General features: G+C 40.7%; 2 protein-coding genes across 2 annotated transcripts; one reads left to right on the top strand and one right to left on the bottom strand.

The window, feature by feature from the left end:
- Nucleotides 1-1180: 1180 nt before the first annotated feature.
- On the top strand, nt 1181-4881 carry LOC121877551 (pickpocket protein 28-like). Its single transcript, XM_042383344.1, has 8 exons — nt 1181-1428; nt 2489-2630; nt 2893-3017; nt 3184-3385; nt 3561-3706; nt 4050-4177; nt 4334-4390; nt 4673-4881. Exons 1-8 carry the CDS (start codon nt 1181-1183, stop codon nt 4879-4881), a joined length of 1257 nt encoding a protein of 418 aa, XP_042239278.1.
- Nucleotides 4882-17406: 12525 nt separating this feature from the next.
- On the bottom strand, nt 17407-19593 carry LOC121877553. Its single transcript, XM_042383348.1, has 2 exons — nt 18270-19593; nt 17407-18008 (listed from the first exon to the last, which is right to left on the bottom strand). Exons 1-2 carry the CDS (start codon nt 19287-19289, stop codon nt 17727-17729), a joined length of 1302 nt encoding a protein of 433 aa, XP_042239282.1. The 5' UTR covers nt 19290-19593; the 3' UTR covers nt 17407-17726.
- Between the last annotated feature and the right edge of the window lie 270 nt (nt 19594-19863).

Raw genomic sequence — 19863 nt, 5'->3', positions numbered from 1 at the left:
TGAGAGAACCATCTGCCTCATCATTGAAAGATCATTTGAAATTATTCATAAATGCCATTCATAGGAAACAATTTTAAATAAAGGAGTAACGAAATAATCTAGTTTGAGTTATAACCTTTATGTACGAGTATGTATGTATGTATGTATGTATGTATGTATGTATGTATGTATGTATGTATGTATGTATGTATGTATGTATGTATGTATGTATGGCGACCAGTGGTGTAATGGTCAGCACGCTCGCAAGGCGAGCGTGCTGACCCGTGTACGAGATTACCTGACTGACTTACACCCTCACTCATCCTCACATGCTCCTCACTCACCCTCACATGCTCCTGACACACCCTTACACACCCTTACTCACCCTCACACACCCTCACACACCATCACACACCCTCACACACCCTTACACACCCTCACACACCCTTACACACCATCACACACCCTCACACACCCCCACACACCCTCACACACCCTCACATGCTTCTCACTCACGGTTGAAAATTAGGTTATAACAAAATGGATGATCTACTGTCACTAAAGTACGCAGGAAATAATTTTATGATTTAGATGAACAATTAAGATTGATGCACTCTAAAAAAGATAAAATGTGTTTAGTATTTATTATCCATAATTATGTACAGTTTACGTCGCTTTGTATAGTTAACGAGTGAGCCAGGCGAACACCACCACCACCACCACCACCACCACCACCACCACCACCACAGCTGTTTCTATATAACATTCTTTTAATTAAGTTAAGTACCACCCTCTCTTACCCCCTTGACCAGGCAGGTATTGATCAGGTGACGCCGGGATGAAGAGTCGGAGTTGTGGCTCAGTTGGTGACCTGCAGCTTCAGGTAAAGGTCACTCTCTCTTAGTGACCTACTCTTCTGAAGCAGCCCATGTCGTGACCTGTGACCCTGAAATATCGATTTTTATCACCATCCTGGATCGATAACCCGTGGATCAGAAAGTCACTAACAGAGATAAAATCTCATGAAGAACTGTGAAGATGATGATTCTTATTCTCTCGGATTAAATACATCACGTTCGAGCAACTTTTAAATTTTAATAGAAACTTCACCACAATGTTCGAAGGGTGAAATAATCCTCTTGAAGCAACAACACATTTGAAGCGTAAGAACAGACAAGAATTACTCTCTAAAAACACCAATATGGCCAAGACGTCATTTCCTTATTCCCTGAAGCGCTCAAGACTGACGGGGTGGAGAGCCATGGTGTTAAGGAATAGGGTGAGGGTCCTTAATGTCTATCCTTACCAACCAAAAGGACCATGGCTGACCGAAGTGGAACAACATGACGATACTCAGACGGCGAAAGAAACTGTTACGGAATTCTGCGAGGAGACTTCTTTTCACGGCTTCAAGTATTTCGTCAAGAGAGATCTATCGATACCCAAAAGGTAAGTCTTACGAATATTATATCGTCTTATGGTGGAAAGTTTATTATTTTGTTAAGCAAGTTTCCTCCTCAGTATTATGTCAAGTCAGTTCTACGAGTCGTAATTTATCAGATAATAACAAACTTCATCTGGTGCGAAGTTTATTAAGTATTTATTTATTGTCACTTTTGGCTCTCGCTCGTACTCTCTCTCTCTCTCTCTCTCTCTCTCTCTCTCTCTCTCTCTCTCTCTCTCTCTCTCTCTCTCTCTTCTGCTGTGACGTTCACTTTCCCCAAATATTCCCTCTCATGTCCAGGGGCGGAGGCTCACTCCCTCATTTATGTAATCACCTTGAACGGGCGCCACCAGTGTGTTTAATTACTAATGGCTGAGGCAAATTACACATCCACTTACTGAACACTACACATAAACTACATAGACGACAATAATTACCTGAGTAGTGAAAGGTATTCCTAATTAGCAACGGTAATTTTCATGAGTTTGTGCAAGTGAGCGACTGTAACACAAACAAGGTTATGAGATGTGTGTGTGTGTGTGTGTGTGTGTGTGTGTGTTTAGGTGTACTTCTTTACAGGGTGTTTTGGGCTGTGAGTTGGGTGGCCTCTCTCACCGCCTGTTGTTACTACATCGGCCAGAACATCAGCGAGTACAAGGACTCACCCATTCTCACCACTATTGACTCCACCGCTTTCCCGATCTCCAAGGTTGATTTCCCCTCCGTCACCTTCTGTAACTTCAACCACATCGTCAAGAGCCGCCACCCGCCCGCCCAGGAAACCGTAGTCGGCAGGTCAGCCTCACATCCCCTTGACGTAATTACAGATGAGTGATAATTATTAGTTGATATCATTAATAGATGATGAAGTTTAATGGCTTAAAAGTCACCATTAGTCGAAGCTGGTTACTGGCTGACGTCATCGGAGGGTGTGGTTAATTACTCTCTGTCGTCATAAGCACAAGTGGATGTGGCTAATCGTAACAAAGTGTTATGTAGGCTTTTGTACCATGTGTCACCCACACTCTGTAGACTGTAGTATAACAGTACCTGCCTTTCCTGTAGAGTGAAGTACAGGCAGGATCGATGGGCTACACTGACACATGGCGTCTACCAGAACCTCTTCAGTGTAGAACCCTTGTGGGAACTCGTCAACTCCAGCGTACTCCACCTCGATAACCAGGAAGTCTACTGCATCATCAAGGAGGTTAGTGGTGGTGGTAGTGGTAGTAGTGGTGGTGGTAGTGGTAGTAGTGGTAGTGGTAGTGGTAGTAGTAGTAGTAGTGGTAGCGGTGGTGGTAGTGGTGGTGGTGGTGGTGGTAGTTGATCTTGTGACCAGTGGTAAAAGAGGGAGAGGGTGATGATCTGATCTAGCTTGAAGGGAGGCAAAGAGGAAGTTATTAATCTGTATGTCTTGTATTATTTTAACTCAGACATTTGAACCACTTGTTGTGTTTTCTGGTGGTCAGAGCGCCCAGCGGTGTGAGGACATGGTGTTGTTCTGCTTGTGGCGTGGGACGGTCGACTGTGCTGGACTCTTCACCCAAGTCTCCACCAGGAACGGCTTCTGCTGCGTCATCAACGTCGCTGATACGTGAGTACTTCTGACGGCTCTGTGAAGTCAGAATGGGACTGAGATATTTACATGTTAAACATTCATGATAAGTTTCTAAGTTATGGAGAGTGTATATATCAGGTGTAAGGCTAATTTGTTACCTGTATAAACTTCATTTTTATTTCCCTACCCCGTCTGCCATCAGAGTCACCAAACCACCTTCGCCTGCACGGTGTCCTGGCGACTCCTCAGGCACCAACAGCACCACCAAAACAGGCGCTAGGGTAAACAAGGTTAAACCCAACATAGACTTGAGCAGTGCCGGCGTGAACCAAGGGTTGACTGTGCTGCTGGACGCCCAGGTGTACGAGTATACCTACAGTACCTACCACTCAGTCGGGTTCAAGGTAAGTCGCCAAGGTGATGGAGTTTCTTTTTTACCGCCATCATTAATTACTAAATAATATAATGGATTTTGTGTATATATTAATTGTTGATTAAGTTTCGTAATTTACTAAAACTGTCAAAGGTGTGTGTTTTACCTACCTGGAAGACCTTATTTAACCTTACGCTTGGCCACAGATGCACCTTCAGGAGCCAACAGGACCTCCGGGTCTGAGTCACGAGGGCGTGGTGGTATCCCCAGGAAAGGAAGTCTTCATCCCCGTACAGGCATTCTCCACCTTCACCACCAGGGCCGCCCTACAGCTCCGCCCTAACGAAAGGAAGTGAGTACGTGGTGCACTTTAAGGTTAACAAAAGGCTTGATGAACTAGAAGAACAATAAAAAGAGTGATGACAAGGTGTGGTGAAGGGGGTGAGTGTAGGCAGAAGAGTCACATAGTGGTGAACCTAAGGAGAGGAAAGCTCTGTAAGTCTGGGTTAATCAACAAGGGAAATACTTCTGTAACATGGGCGTCAGTTTTTAGTGAACTTGTTATTATATCTGGTATATACTACACCCAAACTTACAGACCTTTCCTCTCCCTAGGTTCACCACTATGTGACTCTTCTGCCTACCTATTTATTTATCTATTTATCCTTACCAACTGCTCTCTGAACTTTTGATAGGTGTTTCCTCAATTCTGAACGGCGTCTCAAGAACTACGCCAATGTGTACTCCCACGAGGCGTGTGTCCTTGACCAGCGGACCATACAACTCCTGAAGGCGTGCGGCTGCAGGGACTACCACATGCCCGGTACGGCTAGAACTCATGGTCGTACTGGTATCAATTTACATCTTCTTGTCTCAGCAGTTTCTAAACATTCAAACATTCGTAGTGCAACATTAGCGCCTTTATCTGTGTTCTTATGTCTCCAGTTATTGGGGAAAATATTTACGTGTTTTCTTACAGGTGAGGAAGACGTGTGCCTCAGTCAGGAACAAATTGGCTGCGTGAGGGAGTTTGCAGGTAAGAAACAGGTGTAAATATTGCCTCCCCCCCCCCCCTTATCTCCCTCTCTCTCTCTAAATACTTTATATATAATTTTTGAGTCATGGTGTCATTAACTGCTTCCTCTTTGTAGTATATTTCACAATTAGCGAATACGATATAATGGTGGTTTTTTATATATTCATCAATATTTTTTGTGTAACTGATTTCAACAGCAAACTGACGTGATTAAAAGCCACCTGAAAGCCATCTTTTCTATATCTTGTCTACATTATCTGTGTTTACTGACTTATGGTACAGCAAACTGGCACATGGACCCGGCCCAAGTGGAGCAGATCAGTGAAGCTTGTTACTCTGGGTGCAACAGCACCACCTACCTAGCCACCCCAAGCTACGCCTCCCTACCCACCCCCTACATGGAGAAGACATGGCTTGGTCTGAGGTTCCTTATTCCTACCATCAAGACCATGTGCCGCCTTGGTTACTTCAACAAGGAGCAAAAGGTATAAATTATTTCAGGGGGGGGGGGGGTGTGAGTGATGTGAAGGTTCAAGTAACAAATTCTATGTTTTTTTCAGACTAAGCTAATTAGTTTGACAGTAATTATTTATATTTATATACATAAATACTCACACCAGGTTGGCACGAGTGAGTTGTGTTACCTGAGAGACGAGGAGGAGCTGGAACACCTGCTGCAGAACCACCCAGACGTGGTCCAGGACCTCACTGATTACCTGGAGTAAGTTGTTGGTCTCCCTCCACTCACTGTCATACTCTAAGTTTCAAGGTTTATCTCGGGTTTACACAAGTATTATTCTGAACATCGTAAATCTGGTACATATACAGAGGGCAGAGGTAACATTACCAGACGTAAAATGTTTGTAGTTACTGGACAAATTGTTTCTTATCAGGGGCAGTTGATAATATTATTGCTTCCTATAATTCATCGTCAGAGTAAATTTGCATCGTCACTTGGCCTTCCCGATATTGTTCTGGTTAGGTTAAAACATATTCTTCCCAACCTTTCTCTGTTTAATGTAGTTCACATTCTCTCCGCAGGAAGAATGGGGCGCTGGTTCACGTGTACTTTGAATATTCCACCTCTACTCTCTACAAGAGAGATATTGTTGCCACCGCCAGTCAGATCGTTGGTAAATAACGCCTCGGAACTCGTTAGTTGTCTCTGAATTAACTGGAGTCAATCAGCACCAACTTTTTTAACAATATAATTAGTGATGCACGTACTGTATGTATACCGTGGCAAATAACAGTATTTAAATGTCTCCATTCACCTTTTATCCTGTAAACTTATTTTAGTTCGCCATATCAACAAGATTATAGACATAATATTCAGATCATTTCTTGCTATTCTCTTTACCTGTTACTCTCATGATCACCTGTCCTGGGCAGCCAACATCGGAGGTCTGCTCGGTCTCTTCCTCGGCTTCAGTCTTCTGAGCGGTGCAGAGATCATCTTTTACCTGTACAAGCTATTGGCTGGAAGCGTTCGTGCCTACGTGAGGACAAGAGGGCCCTCCCAAGTCCAAGGATCCGCCTGAGATGTCGTGTCAGAGAAGAGCGGCGCCATAATACCTGCCTTGTACTGTGAAGATGAATGGTGTCTATGTAAAGAAGGTCTTGCATTACTCCCTCGTCAGGCCTTTAACCTGTGGTGTTGTGGTATAATGACAGCGTCTTCTCTAGGTGGTGTGGGTGAGTCAGTTCTTACCCTGGCAGTATACCCATCATGCCACGAATACCATCAGGGGAAGGGAGTTGACAGATGCCTATGTCTTTACCTTGGGGCTACAGGTTCACTTTTACCTCTTCAGAAGGACTCGGGGTACAGAGAGACTATTATGAAAGAACACCTGCCATATATATTGGATCGAGATTGAAGAATAAAGAGAAGAATCCAAGTGAACAGTTAAGTGACTTATAAAATTAGCTATTATCACGAGGACATAAGATACTTGCACCAAATGTAAAGTCGTGGTGAGAGAGTATGCCAACTTAAGTGTTTATTTTTCATGCTTAAAGTACCTGCATGTATTCTCTATATAATTAACTCCAATCAGTAACTTACGAAAAATATCACAAATTATTATTATTTTTTACATGCGTATAACTATTCTGATTGACGATTTAGGAATAATTAATAAAGTCATTAAGATATTCAGGTTTTTTTTTTTTTTTTTACAAATTATGATACAGTAATTAACAGGTTGCAATGTGGTGTATTATTAACATGTTGTAAAATTGGTTTTAGACATAAATTACTGATAGTCTCTACAAATTGTAAGTGTAAATATATATTTCATTTTGGACGAGAATGAGATTAATGTACGTTTGTTAGTCGTGATTTATGGATAATTCCCAGCTCACCATTTTCTCAACCTTCTTCTTATTTCTTTGGGTTAGAATTTTTTTTTGGTGTCTGTGAAATAAAGTCAAGTTGTTCAGATATGTCCAAATTTTCCTCATAATTATTATCGAGGGTTTAGTTAAGTTAATAGGTGGTGTTTAAAAATTCAATGACTTCAGATATTTATGAATAACATAACATAACAGAAACTCAAAATTCATGAAACCAAACAATTTACAGACGACTAAAACAAAATAAAAAAAATAAAACTTTCTGTTTACAAAGATAAACTGAAAGATAAATTAACTTGACTAGAGGTTTGAAGTACCAAGTAAGCATTCCTTTATTGTTGATTGAGTGTAACGGCTCAAGGCCTGACTGGGGTGAGGTTGGGTCTTGAAGGAGATTCGTCCAGTATTGCACGACAATGTTTATTCGGTCATACCTGAAAGTACATGGCCTACTATCAGTTGTAAATACCAAACACAAGCAGTATCCCTCATATCTCAAGTGATTAACTTCTCAAGTTAGCTGAATACAATTGCTCAAACTCACTTGTGACGGATCTGTTATGACACGCGTAAGAACAGTAGCAGATGATGTTGGGTGAGTTATCACCGTACACTAAACTCTGTAGCTGGGTCACTGACGCACAGTTGCTTGATATTGGTTAGAAGTTGTCTCCAGACCCAGACTACCCCGTGTGTTCACCTCATCTCACACACTGCTCTACTGTGCCTTGTCTGCTCACTGTCCTCACACACTGTCATCCTATAGCAAAAACCCACATCTGGCCACCACATCTCATTCTCTTATCGAGTAGCTAATGGACTTGTCGCTAATGCTTCAAAATACAACCCTCATCTCTCTGTTCTCTCACTTCCCTTCTCCTTCTCTTCCTACTGCATCTCATGTCTCATAGTATGCGGTAACATTGAGTAAATAAAAGGATATATTTTATTTAACATATATATAGAAATATATATATATATATATATATATATATATATATATATATATATATATATATATATATATATATATATATATATATATATATATATATATATATATAGATAGATATCACTAGTGCTTAGAAATGTGTCATACAGTATATATCAAGGTTAACATTATAACCACAGACTGACAATAATACAAGCAGTAAACAAAAACAATAATATAGGGAGTAAACAAAAATATAAGGAGTAAACAGGGACAGAGGAGTAAGACTCACACAGGGAACACCTAAGTAAAGATAATTCTGTCAAGTAACTGAGGTACACAGCATCTCTTACAGAAACAGTGAGACTATTATCGCTACTTGAACCAGAAGTCAGGGTAGATAGTCTCACAAAAGTCACCTGCCACAGAATATATTCGATGTAATCCTTAAGGTGTATCTGTAAGGCGCTACTGCCGTTCACAAGGAATATCTACAAAGGAAATGTATTTGCTGTGGTGTAAGGTGGCACCACTGTTACCAACTTTCATCTTGAAATCTCGCGAATAATAATTTCACTTATTTTTTTTTTTTTACACCTTCATGTATCACTCAGTCTCACATCAACGAAACAATACACAAGATTACTTTCCAGTGTAACGATATGTCAATCTAAATTTCTGAGACCGGTCCCCTTATCCCACATTATGAGTCTTCCTGTGCTCTTATCTTCCCAAGTTGATAATCTTTTGTATTTTATTATATTTGTTTTTATATTAAATAAATTATATCCTGTAGAATGTATCTTTGGCGGTATTAGAGTCGAGCGTTGAGACACAGTGAAGGTCGCGCCGCCCTTTTATGTTATTATTTTTCTCGGCTTTTTGTTGTCATTATCAACGTGGAGACAGCTGGAGACAGTCATACCTGGAGACAGTCACTCCTAGAGACAGTGATATTACTGTACTGTATATAGTTATTGCCGTGTCACTACCAACACCCAGTAGGTTAGGTTAGGTTAACAACACAGGCATAGAAATAACGTGCACAATACCATCTGTGACAGTTGAGGTTATCATGTTATCTCTCCACAGCTATTATATATTTGTCAATCTTTTTTTTTTTTACATTTATATTATAAGTCTGTACATATTGTACAGTGGAAATTTAAAAACATAAACATGGTAAGGGAGGGAAGCATTACAACATAGGTTGTATTAAGGTGGAACAAGAGGAGAGAGCTGTCAGGATTATGTCTAGTTGGCAAATATATTTTTTGTGATGTTAATTTATTATCTAACTATATGATAATTTCTGATAAAACAGTTTTGGTAGTGCAATAAAAGCAAGTATATAAAGTAGGTACTTTATTACAAAAAAATATTAATACTTAGACAATGCATATTTTTTATGAGATGATTTAAGGAAGGGAGCGTAGTCTTTGCTGGGATGGGTGGGGGTAAGTTGATCCACACCATGATATTTTATGGAGGTCTGGGACTGAGAGGATCTCATGGGGGGAATGGTCTTAGTAGCTCTTGGTGCCTTCGAGTCGAGTCGATGGGTGAAGTAAAATATGAAGAGATCTTGATGTTGGTGTGTAGATGGGTGGTGCGGGAACTGGACTTGAAGAATAATGGTGGAAATTGGAGGGACTTGGGGTTGGTGGATAGTGCAGAAGAAAAGCGAGGAAATTGGAAAGTAGTAGTAGGGTGCTAGGTCTTGGGGCTCAACCCAAGTGCTTCTGTTGTTTCATGTTTGTGTTTCGTCTAATTTTAGTCGTAGGTGTTATATTTATGTCAGGTGTTTGTATGTTTAGCAAGTGTTGCAGCTTATGCCTTATATTTTCGTGTCTTGTGTCCTAGCCAATGGTGGGGAGTCTAGGGCAGGTACTTGTGTTTCTGCTAAGAACATCCCGTCTTTTTATGATCTAATGTTGTAAGTGGTAGGGCTACCAAGGTTGTCACTCGGGTAACGTTGCATCTTTCAATAGAAAGGAGTTGGTGTGGGTTCTCGGGCTCTTCTTTTACTGCGAGGGAACCACTAGTGTTCACTTCTTCCTTCTTCTGTCTCTTCCATCCATTCTATGATTGGTCCTGCCTCTATTTGTTCTAACTTTGTCCATATTCTTTTTGAGTGTTGGTGTAGGTAAACGTTTAGGGGTTCTATTTGCGCTCGTTGGTGGAGTTGACGGTTGGTGACTATGTCAGGGTACATGATGTTGTATACATCCCTTAGGGCTAAGTTTTGAATTGTCTGCAGTTTCTTTATGTTTGTTTGTTTTATTGCATGTAGGGGAATTGGTGGATATACTAGTCGGGGTTGGACAAAGGCTCTATATAACTTTAACTTGTTTTTTGCTGACAGGTTTCTGAAGCGTTTTAATTTAATTACCATGTTTCTGGTTTTTGCAAGTTTTTCGGTGATGAATGTTTTGTAGCCTTTTGTTGTTATCTTCAGCCCTAGGACAGTGCCTTCCATGGCACATGGAATTACTTTGTTGTCTACTATAATGGGGTCTTTTTTCCTTTTAGCGATTGGTATTTGGTGCCTTAAGTTGTATCTCTGATTATTACGGAACTGGAAATAATTGTTGTCAAGCAAGTGATTGACATATTTGTAAACAAAGAGGGCACAGCAGTAGGTGTTAATAGCCTCGAGTTTTAACATTTTCAATTTAACAAATTGTTCGTTTGTGTGATTGTTTTTTTTCTAGTAGGTCATTGTCTGCACAACTCTCTTTGGTGCAGTAACCAGGGATTGTGTTTTTGAGGAGCCAGAGGCCCCCATAGTGTGTGACAGTGTATCAGGTGTTGGTAAGCAAGATCATAATAGATTTCTTTCATTGCTGTAAGAGTGAGTGAGTGTCGAGTGTGATACATGATACAGCACTATTTATTGACTTTACTGTGAATGGCTTGTATGTGGTTTCTCTAGTTAAGTTTCTCATCAACAATAACCCCGAGGAATGTAGTATTTTGTTCGCTTTTGAGGACTGAATTACCAAGGTACACAGGATCCAAATATAGGGGTAAGGTTTTCCTTCTGTGAAAGATCATGTAGTGGGTTTTTTCGAGGTTTAAGGTCATCTTATTATGTATTACCCAGGTCCTGACTTTAGTCAATTCAGTGTTCATAGTTTTCATCAAGGAATGGAGGTCTGAGTTGCTGGCATAGAGATTACTATCGTTTGCAAATAAGCTGTATTTTATGAGTGTGCTGGCTTGGACTATATTGTTATGTACAACAAAAACAGTACTTGACCGAGAATGGAACCCTGAGGGACGCCAGATAAGATTGGTGAGGAGTCAGATTGATGATTATTATAGCAGACATACTGCATCCTGTTAGACAGATATGAGGTAAACCAATTGTGGGACGGCCCCTAACGCCGTAATGTTCAAGCTTTGAAAGGAGGATGGTATGGTCGACAGTATCGAAGGCTTTAGAGAGGTCCAAGAATATATCAACTGTGAACTGACTCATCAAAGGAGTTTAAGATGTCATTAGTAAAGGATGGCAGAGCACTTTCAGTCAACCTTCTCGCTCTAAATCCAAACTGAGAGTCTGTAAAGATGTTATTGACAATGCAGAAGGAATTTAGTCAACTACATGCTAGCTTCTCCACTCTCCAGTATCTTGCTCAAGGCTGGGAGGACTGATATGGGGCGGTAATTCTTGAAAAGACCTTTGTGCCCAGATTTTTTATATGCTGGGTGAACTTTAGCAATTTCCAGTTTATCCAGAAAGACACTGTAAAGGCCTGGCCAGTGGGATATAAATTCCTTGCCAGCCTAATCAGGATCTTATCAAAGGAAAGTCCAGAACCATGGGTCTCCAAGGGGTAATAAACAACCTGAAGAGAGGACATCTCTTTACTAAGAAATAATCACAAAAGTTTAACTCTGTCACCACTCCCACAAACATTAAATAAGCAGCACTGGAGTCAAACACAATTACTAAAAGGCATAATCCAAAAAACAAAGTACAGTTATTTCCTTCGGCTGTAGATGCATCTTCCTTCTAACCAGCACTGTAGAATATTCTGGTAGTGCGGTAATCTGCCCCTCATCAGGGCGAGGTCCGAGTGAAGCAGTCGGGCTCGCCTCCAAAACTCTCAGGGGGAAGGTCCGGGGCAGCTTCCTCACTTGGCGTTGGTGGGCGATGTCTTGCCACACAAGAGAGACGCCAGGGCACGGACAGCGGATAGGGCGTTGTGAAAGTGGTGATGACGTGGCAGCCATGGCAACAGCTAGAATAGGTGACCTCCGATGAGTACACAACCAGAGAAGGAATAGAACAGCTGGGTGAAGTAACAGCTTTGGTGAAGGCTGGGTCGTGTTTCCCCGGCGACGAGCCAGCAGCGGCTTTCTCCCCCTGCATGAACAAACAAACGACAATCTACCCGCTCGTTACAGCCCTTACACAGCTCCTCCAACAAAAATCAACTGCAAGGTAGATTAAAGCTTAAGATTAGTACAAGCAAAACATATAACAATTCCACAACAAATGGTTAACTATTCGGTAGACCTGCTCAAAAGATCGCCCCAAGATTGTATTTCCCGGCAACGTGAACAACACGAAACCTATACCCCTGGAGACGTAGAGCCCACCTCCACAATCTGTCATTTGCCTCTTTGAATGTATTTAAATACAGCAAGGGCTTGTGGTCAACTTCAAGGATAAATTCTTTTCCTCTCAAGTAGTTATTAAATCTCAAAACCCCGAACAAAATAGCTAGGCACTCTTGTTCAATGGTGGAGTACCGCCTCTCCCTGTCTAGTAACTTCCTGCTGGCTTACGCTACTGGATGAGGACAGGCCTGAACATATTGGAAGAGAACGGCACCGAAGCCATGACTGGAAGCGTTCGTCCTAAGAACGAATGTAAAGCGGTAATCGGGTAACTTAAGAATAGGCTGGGTGGACGAAATCTTTGAGATGATTAAAACTGGCCAGCAGGCTGTCGCTCCAGACAAGAGGCTCCCGGTGGCCTTTCCTTAGTAGGTCAGATAAGGGTCCAGTATACTCAGATGCTTGGGGAATGAAAGACTTATAAGAAAGATCATACCGACTAACCTCCGCACCTGTCAGGCTCATGTGCTACGCTTGATCTTTCAACTCCTCAAAACTAGACATAATGATAACACAAAAGGGCAATGATCCAAAGTGAAACAAAATAAACAACTTTACCCTGCAAACTAGCCAAAAGTACCTACAGTACTAAGTGGCTTACTCAAACCATTAAAGATTCGATCCGGCCGGAGGAGACCATGTTTCACACCCAGCCCAGTTAAATCACCTCAGGGAATACATCCTTGCCAGGTGAATCAACAACAAAATGCTATGGCAGCATCAACAGTGCACCCCAACTAACACTAATTGACTCCCCTAGTATGAGAGAGAGCAACGAAATTAGCACAACAGAAGGAAGGGATGAACACCAAGCACCACTTACTTCTGGTCCTCAGACAGCAAGCGGTGTGCACACAGCGACTTAGAACAATCACCGGTAATGATGAGTAACGAATATCAACCCTCAGAAACCAAGGTTAGAGACTATCCTGGCAAGGTTGCCACTTGTTAAGGCCTGGCCTGTAGGATATAAATCCCTTGCTAACCTGATCAGGATCTCATCAAAGGAAAGTCCAGAACCATGGGTCTCCAAGGGGTAATAAACAACCTGAAGAGAGGACATCTCTTTACTAAGAAATAATCACAAAAGTTTAACTCTGTCACCACTCCCACAGACATTAAATAAGCAGCACTGGAGTCAAACACAATTACTAAAACAAAGCATAATCAATGAAACAAAGTACAGTTATTTCCCTCTAACCAGCACTGTAGAATATTCTGGTAATGAGGTGATCCGCCCCTTATCAGGGTGAAGTCCGAGTGAAGCAGTCGGGCTCGCCTCCAAAACTCTCAGGCGTCCGCTCTCGGGGGGGGGGGAGGTCCAGGGCAGCTTCCTCACTTGGCGTTGGTGGGCGATGTCTTGCCACACAAAAGAGACGCCAGGGCACAGATGGTGGGTAAGGCGTGGTGGAAGTGATCACGTGGCAGTAGTTAACAGTCGAATAGTGGAGGATCAGAGAATCAGCCCATGTGCCCCAGAAACCTCCAATGAGTACACAACCAGAGAAGGAATAGAACAGTGGGGTAAAGTAACATCTGTGGTGAAGGCTGGGTCGTGTCTCCTCGGCGACGAGCCAGTGTAAGGGCGCGACTTTCCTTACTTCATACTTATTCTTTTTATTCTTCAATATATTTATTTTTTACATTCTTCTCTCTTATACCTGTATTCTTATTTATTTATTTTCTTGCTCATGTCTATTTTTTTATTAATGTTCTCTGGTGTATATAGTTTAATACTTTCCTGTTCTATGTCTTTCTTTCTACAAGTATGTCTTATATTTCTTGGCTTTGTTACGACCGTGTCGTATTTTTCTATTTTTTTAAATAACATGCTTCCATGTTGTTCCATATTATTCCTGTAATGATGTGTTATAATTACTATTTTATAATCTAGTCACCTTACCCTGTGCTGTTAAGATTTTAACTGTTATTATTTGTTCAAGCCCATCTTATTTCTTCATTTAGTATTGTAACAAGCATTCTTTGTTTCTCTAACGACCATCTGCATCGTTAAACGACCCATGTTTCACCTGCTGGTCGCACTGGCGCCAGAGTCGACCCTATATATAGTAGTCCACCTGTAGATGGAGTTTAGTCCAGTCCTCCTTGTCATTCAGTTCACGTTCTTTTGAGTGACACCCGTCACCTGTTACTTATACTTATTTTATTTGTGTTGTTCCTGTCGCCACCAATGTGGTATATCTATGTGAGTACCTATTCATGTCTCTTATGTGTCCATCAGTGCTTGCTTGGTTACATTTAAGTAATTCAGTGTTGTTCACGATAATTAATTTCAGTGTTAGTTTTTATATGTATATGCAGTGTTAACTTAATCCAGTGCTTTATTTTTATTCTATATATTTAAGCAGTTCTTTTGATGTTTCGATGTTTTAGTATCATTTGTGTCTTTAAAGTTTCGATAGTGAATCAATTTGCTGTGACAGCCTACGAGGCTCTTTATTGTGTTAATATTTAATTTATAAAATTCTTAAAGGTTTACTTTATCTATTTTTAATTCCCTTTTAATTTACTTCACTTTTTTTGTTTGGTTATGCCTCGAACCTGGATATTAAAATAAATTAAGAGACGGCGTAACGGCTTATATTTTCTAAGTCAGTATTCTTTTCTTTTCTTTATTTCTTTTCATATACAGTATAATATTGTATTTTCTGAATTTCATGTCCTTAATTTCTCTCAAGTCTATTTTGTTCTAGTTATATTCCAAACCATGGATTAATCTGGGAAACCATGTAATTCTTACTATAATAATTATTATACTTACAACGGTAGCCTGCCACCTCCCAGACTTTTATTAGAATATAACATATCTCAGTGAATTGTTTGGTAGCGTGCTAGTTAGCTTCTAGGCACGTGAGTTAATAAAGTTATTTTCTGAGAACCAATGGGTAGAAGGAATAATCGGTGATACTCGTAGTTTACTAATTTAATATTTATTAACAGCAGGAGTAAATAAGATGTTAATTAAGTTCACTCAGACAAGAATGGACCACTTAATCTTACTTTACCATTCATAAAATAGATCTTCAATTACTTATTACATCATTAAACAATTATTATATTATTCCATTGTCAATACAGAGGGTTATATGACACACTTGACAATATCCCAAATTAACTTATAACATCATATTCTTCTGGCATGAATAACATGGCACTTTCCCGTCAGTTGATGTACTCAACTCACATACATATTTACTGGTACAGGTACTATCAATATTTATGGGTTCACTACTTAACCTGGGATAACTATATTTCTGCTAGTTAATCCCCAACCATAGATACAATAATACTTTGGCCCATATAACTGTAAGGAATGCCCCAGGGTGTAACAACAAACGAAGAACGCTGTTAAGGTTCTGTTGTAGTCCGACACACGGCCAGGGAGTTCAGCCTAGTTCCCAGGATGCGGACTCGCACAATTTAATCCTGCCAAATTAACGACACCTTCTAATACAGCCAGCTGGTATACAGCTATCGATCCCCGGTAACTGCTGGGTATTCAGCTAACACACACTGGGCCTGAGACAATGATGGAGAGCGTCAGAGAAAAAAAAACTCAAACACAAACAATCTTTTGTCTAGCAACGACAGACAACATTTACGTTATATTAATTCTTTCACTGGGTAAATGACAATTTCACTGTTACAACATGAACATTGATATTCACAAAATTTACTGAGTTAAACTGACTTAATATGGCGGGCGGAGAATCGTACACATACCTGAGATAATGATGGAGAGCGTCAGAGAAATGGCGCTCTCCTCCGTGTCGGGCTTATATACGGCGAACTGACAGTTCAGGCCTGTGCAGAACATATGCCAGAAAGGCCAGTCACGCAATGACAGAAATTACATTCAAATCATTTGTTGCACATTCAAATATGACACCCAATTGCCACTGGCCCTGCGAATTTCCTACGTCTATTCATATAATCTTATCGGAGATTGAGCTTGCCAGGAAAAGGTGGAATTACACACGTTGAAAACATTAATTTCACAAACTCAGCGTGGCTATGAACAAGGAACTATTCAAGGGGATACGTTAGATTTTGGAGATTAGGAGTTTGACATGTTCTTCTCAGGAGATTGATGACTTTCTAAAATAGACAACTGACACTAACTAAACTACAAACATCCAATTCTCTGATGTTTGGGCATCAAAATAATCTAACTTCAGTAGCATTTGGAAACTCATGGCTATTCTTAAGGACAATATCATGTCGTTTGTACAGGCAGACTCGACTCTCACTTACTTGACAAGTGTTACTAATAACAAAGACAGTTGAAGCTTTCAACATCACTCACAAAGGATCTTGAATGCCTTAACTGTAATCAAACATATCTAAGTTGACTCAAAACACTGGTGTTCTCTCTTACATTCAAATTCACTTTATAGAGAGGTTGATTTCAGGAAGTCAGAGAAAATGAGATAACGGAGGGCTCAGGCGTCCTGAAGCGATGAGAAAACGGACTCCTCAGATGGGGGACTCAAAGGAAAGCAGAGCTACGTGTTTTGTGGGCTATTGAGCGTAATATGAATCGTCTGATTTTACTTTAACTGACGTGTATGACCGTGGTCATTACAGCAGTTACTCTAGTGGGTTTGGTTATAGTGTTGAAAAAGAGCTTAGAATGACAGGTTGCAAGAAGGTCTAATACTGAGGTGTTGGTTTCTGATTTTAGTAGATCAAGGTTGAAATCTCCTGTAATGTATCAAAGTTTCCTTTCAGAACTTATGATAGAGATAAGCTCCAAAAATTTATCAAGAAAGTTCTTTACATTAGTGTTTGGGTCTTTCGTAGATTATTCCTGCTAGGATATTTTGTGTGTCGTTACGTAATTCCGTGAAAACACTCTCCATGTACTCCTCCTGAACCTTTAAATCATCTCTTACAGAAGTGTTATACTTGATATCAACATATAGTGCGACACCACCACTGTGCCGTGAGATGTTGACGCATTGTTTATTATAATTAGGAAAGTTTTACAAATGTTCAATATCGTTAGTAATTTTGGTCTCACAGAACCCAAGTACATCAGATTTGTAGACAATAAAAGATAAACACTGATCTAAAAAGGTATCTACAGTATATGAAGGGGAATACTGCTGATGTTAGGTTCCCCAAACATTATTTAAAACAATGATCAAACTTATACATGTATACAATGTTACTTTGTTCACAGTTAATGCTACTCCTTCTTGACAAATATATTATACATTACTCTACATCACTATGCATACTGTATCTTAAAAAAATATATCTGCCTGTGTTTACTCAGAATCAATGAATTCAATAAACCTGACCACAAAACACATCTGTACACTGCCAGGGCCTGTGTGAAAGTTGTGTTATTTCTTCTGTTAAACATCAAGAATTGTTGGTTTGCACCCTCTACTCTGTTAGTGTAAAGTTGCAGTGCAAAGATGACACTTGGTCCTGAAGTTGAAGAACATCATTGGCGAGCATAGCATAAGAGATGATGAAGCCAAGGGTGGCGAGCAGCAAGCCATTTCCGACCTTGTAATTGCCAAAAGTTGCCACCTGCGGCGGTGACTCCAGCATTTTCTCCAGCAGGTTCTCCAGGAGGATGTGTAGCTCGTCGTAGGGCAACGGCTTGGGGTTCTTGCGACTCTTCCTAAATAGCTGTTTCAGGAGCAGGATTATTCTCTCGTGCTGTAGGGCAGATGTGAGGGAAGTTAGTGTTTGTGTGTGTGTGTGAGAGAGGGAGGCAGGAGAAGTGACTGTACCAATGACTGTACCAAAGATATTTTACGCAATTTATTGTCAGTTAGTGTTAGGCTTTACTTTAAACCGTGACTGGACTGTATAGTTACTAGCTAATAAACAGCAGGGATAGGAAGTCCCAGTCTTATTTTTGTTTTACCTTGATTCATTTTATATCCGAATGCAGAGGAGAGAGAGACTTAAACTTACCTCATCCATCAGCTCTTGTGATTTGTGACAAATTAACCCAATGTGGAAGACTGCAATTGTTAATGGCACGAGGTATATAATATTAGGGAACCCTTGGAGGACCTTGGCGGTGCAGAAGATGCCGCCCACTACCGAGACCAAGAAGTTAAAACCTAAGACGTAGGTCAAAAAGCCGCTGCTCAATCGGCTGAAGATGTCTTGCAGTTTTTTAACATAATCACCGATGTCTTGGATGACCTGTACGTCTACTGTTGTCTTCTGTCCCCTCACAAGCTCCTCTAACTTCTCTCGCATTATCTTGTACAACTTTCGTAGCCAATCAATAAATATGACTGAAAACAAAGTAGTTATACAAGGCAGAGTCAGGTAGTTGAATTGCATGAAGAAGAATGGCCACTCCCTCTTGAGTTCATCCCACTCAACCACTTGTATCATGTCATAAATCCAGACGCCGAGAAAGGAGATGGTGGACAAGATGACTGACATTATAGGAAGCGCCCTGCGGAGCTTACTATTATCTTGGAAAGCCTCCTTGTCAGTGTCAGACGGCAAATATTCATCATCGTTGCGCTTCTCAAATTTGTCTTTGATCTCTTTGAGACTTACTGTCTTTTTCATTATGCCTAGAAGGCATGTGTTGATGAGGCTGAGGGAGTAGGTCTTGATGGCAGGGACAACAGCGAAGCCAAGTACAAACAAAGACGATTCAATGGCGTCGTTTATGTGGTCAGCACCACCGCTTGTCTTAAAGATCCTCTTCATCACCAGCGCCACACACAGGCCTAACAGAGGCCAGAAGAACCAGAAAGTGTAAGAAATAAAGAATCTGACTTTCAGCAGGACATACTCTTTTTTATGCTTATCCCACCTTATAAGGATCACTCCCAAGATCTTGAATAATTTGAATATTTTCTTGTTTTCTTGTTCCAAGGGACATGGACCCTTATGTGTCTTGGCTGTGATGTTGTTATCACTGGCTTGATCATCTAGTTGATCACCTTCGAACTCCATGTTTATCATTTTAATCAATAATTAAGTCCACGCTACAGCCGATAACCGAATATTCTCACTTATATCTATCATTAACAAATATAATAAAGTTTGCTTCAAAATTCATGCACCAGAAATTATAGTTAAGTCTGCACAAAAGTTGCGGTGTAAACTTTGTAACGTCACGCTTGGCATCAGAGCAGGTGATCGAGTTTGTCACTTGGAGTAGATATTTGCAGACATAGAATTACACACCTCGCACAATACCGATATTTTATCAATATATTTAACAGAGTCGCGTCTCAGTGTGGCCGTCGCCTGGGGATGAGACACACAGTCGTGAACCTTATAAAACTGTGTACCCATAACTGCCACTTATCACGTGACTTAAGTTGATAACGAGCGTGGCGACATTAGTGAGGCTCGTATACTGACTCACCTTATCAGATAAATATATTACAGTATACAAAGAACCAGTTTATTGGTCAATCGTGTTCCTGGGCGTCTTAACTGAGGCGTGACTAAACTTTATTCCCTTAACACTTTGGTGAGTCACTCTGGCTGGTGCTCTCCGACCCATTATTATGTTACTTTACTGAGGTGA

This window comes from Homarus americanus, unplaced genomic scaffold (assembly GCF_018991925.1).
Source record: "Homarus americanus isolate GMGI-L3 unplaced genomic scaffold, GMGI_Hamer_2.0 scaffold45469, whole genome shotgun sequence".
Classification (NCBI taxonomy): Eukaryota; Metazoa; Arthropoda; class Malacostraca; order Decapoda; family Nephropidae; genus Homarus; species Homarus americanus.
The sequence above is the reverse complement of the archived record's forward strand: the minus strand, read 5'-3'. Positions and strand labels throughout refer to the sequence as shown.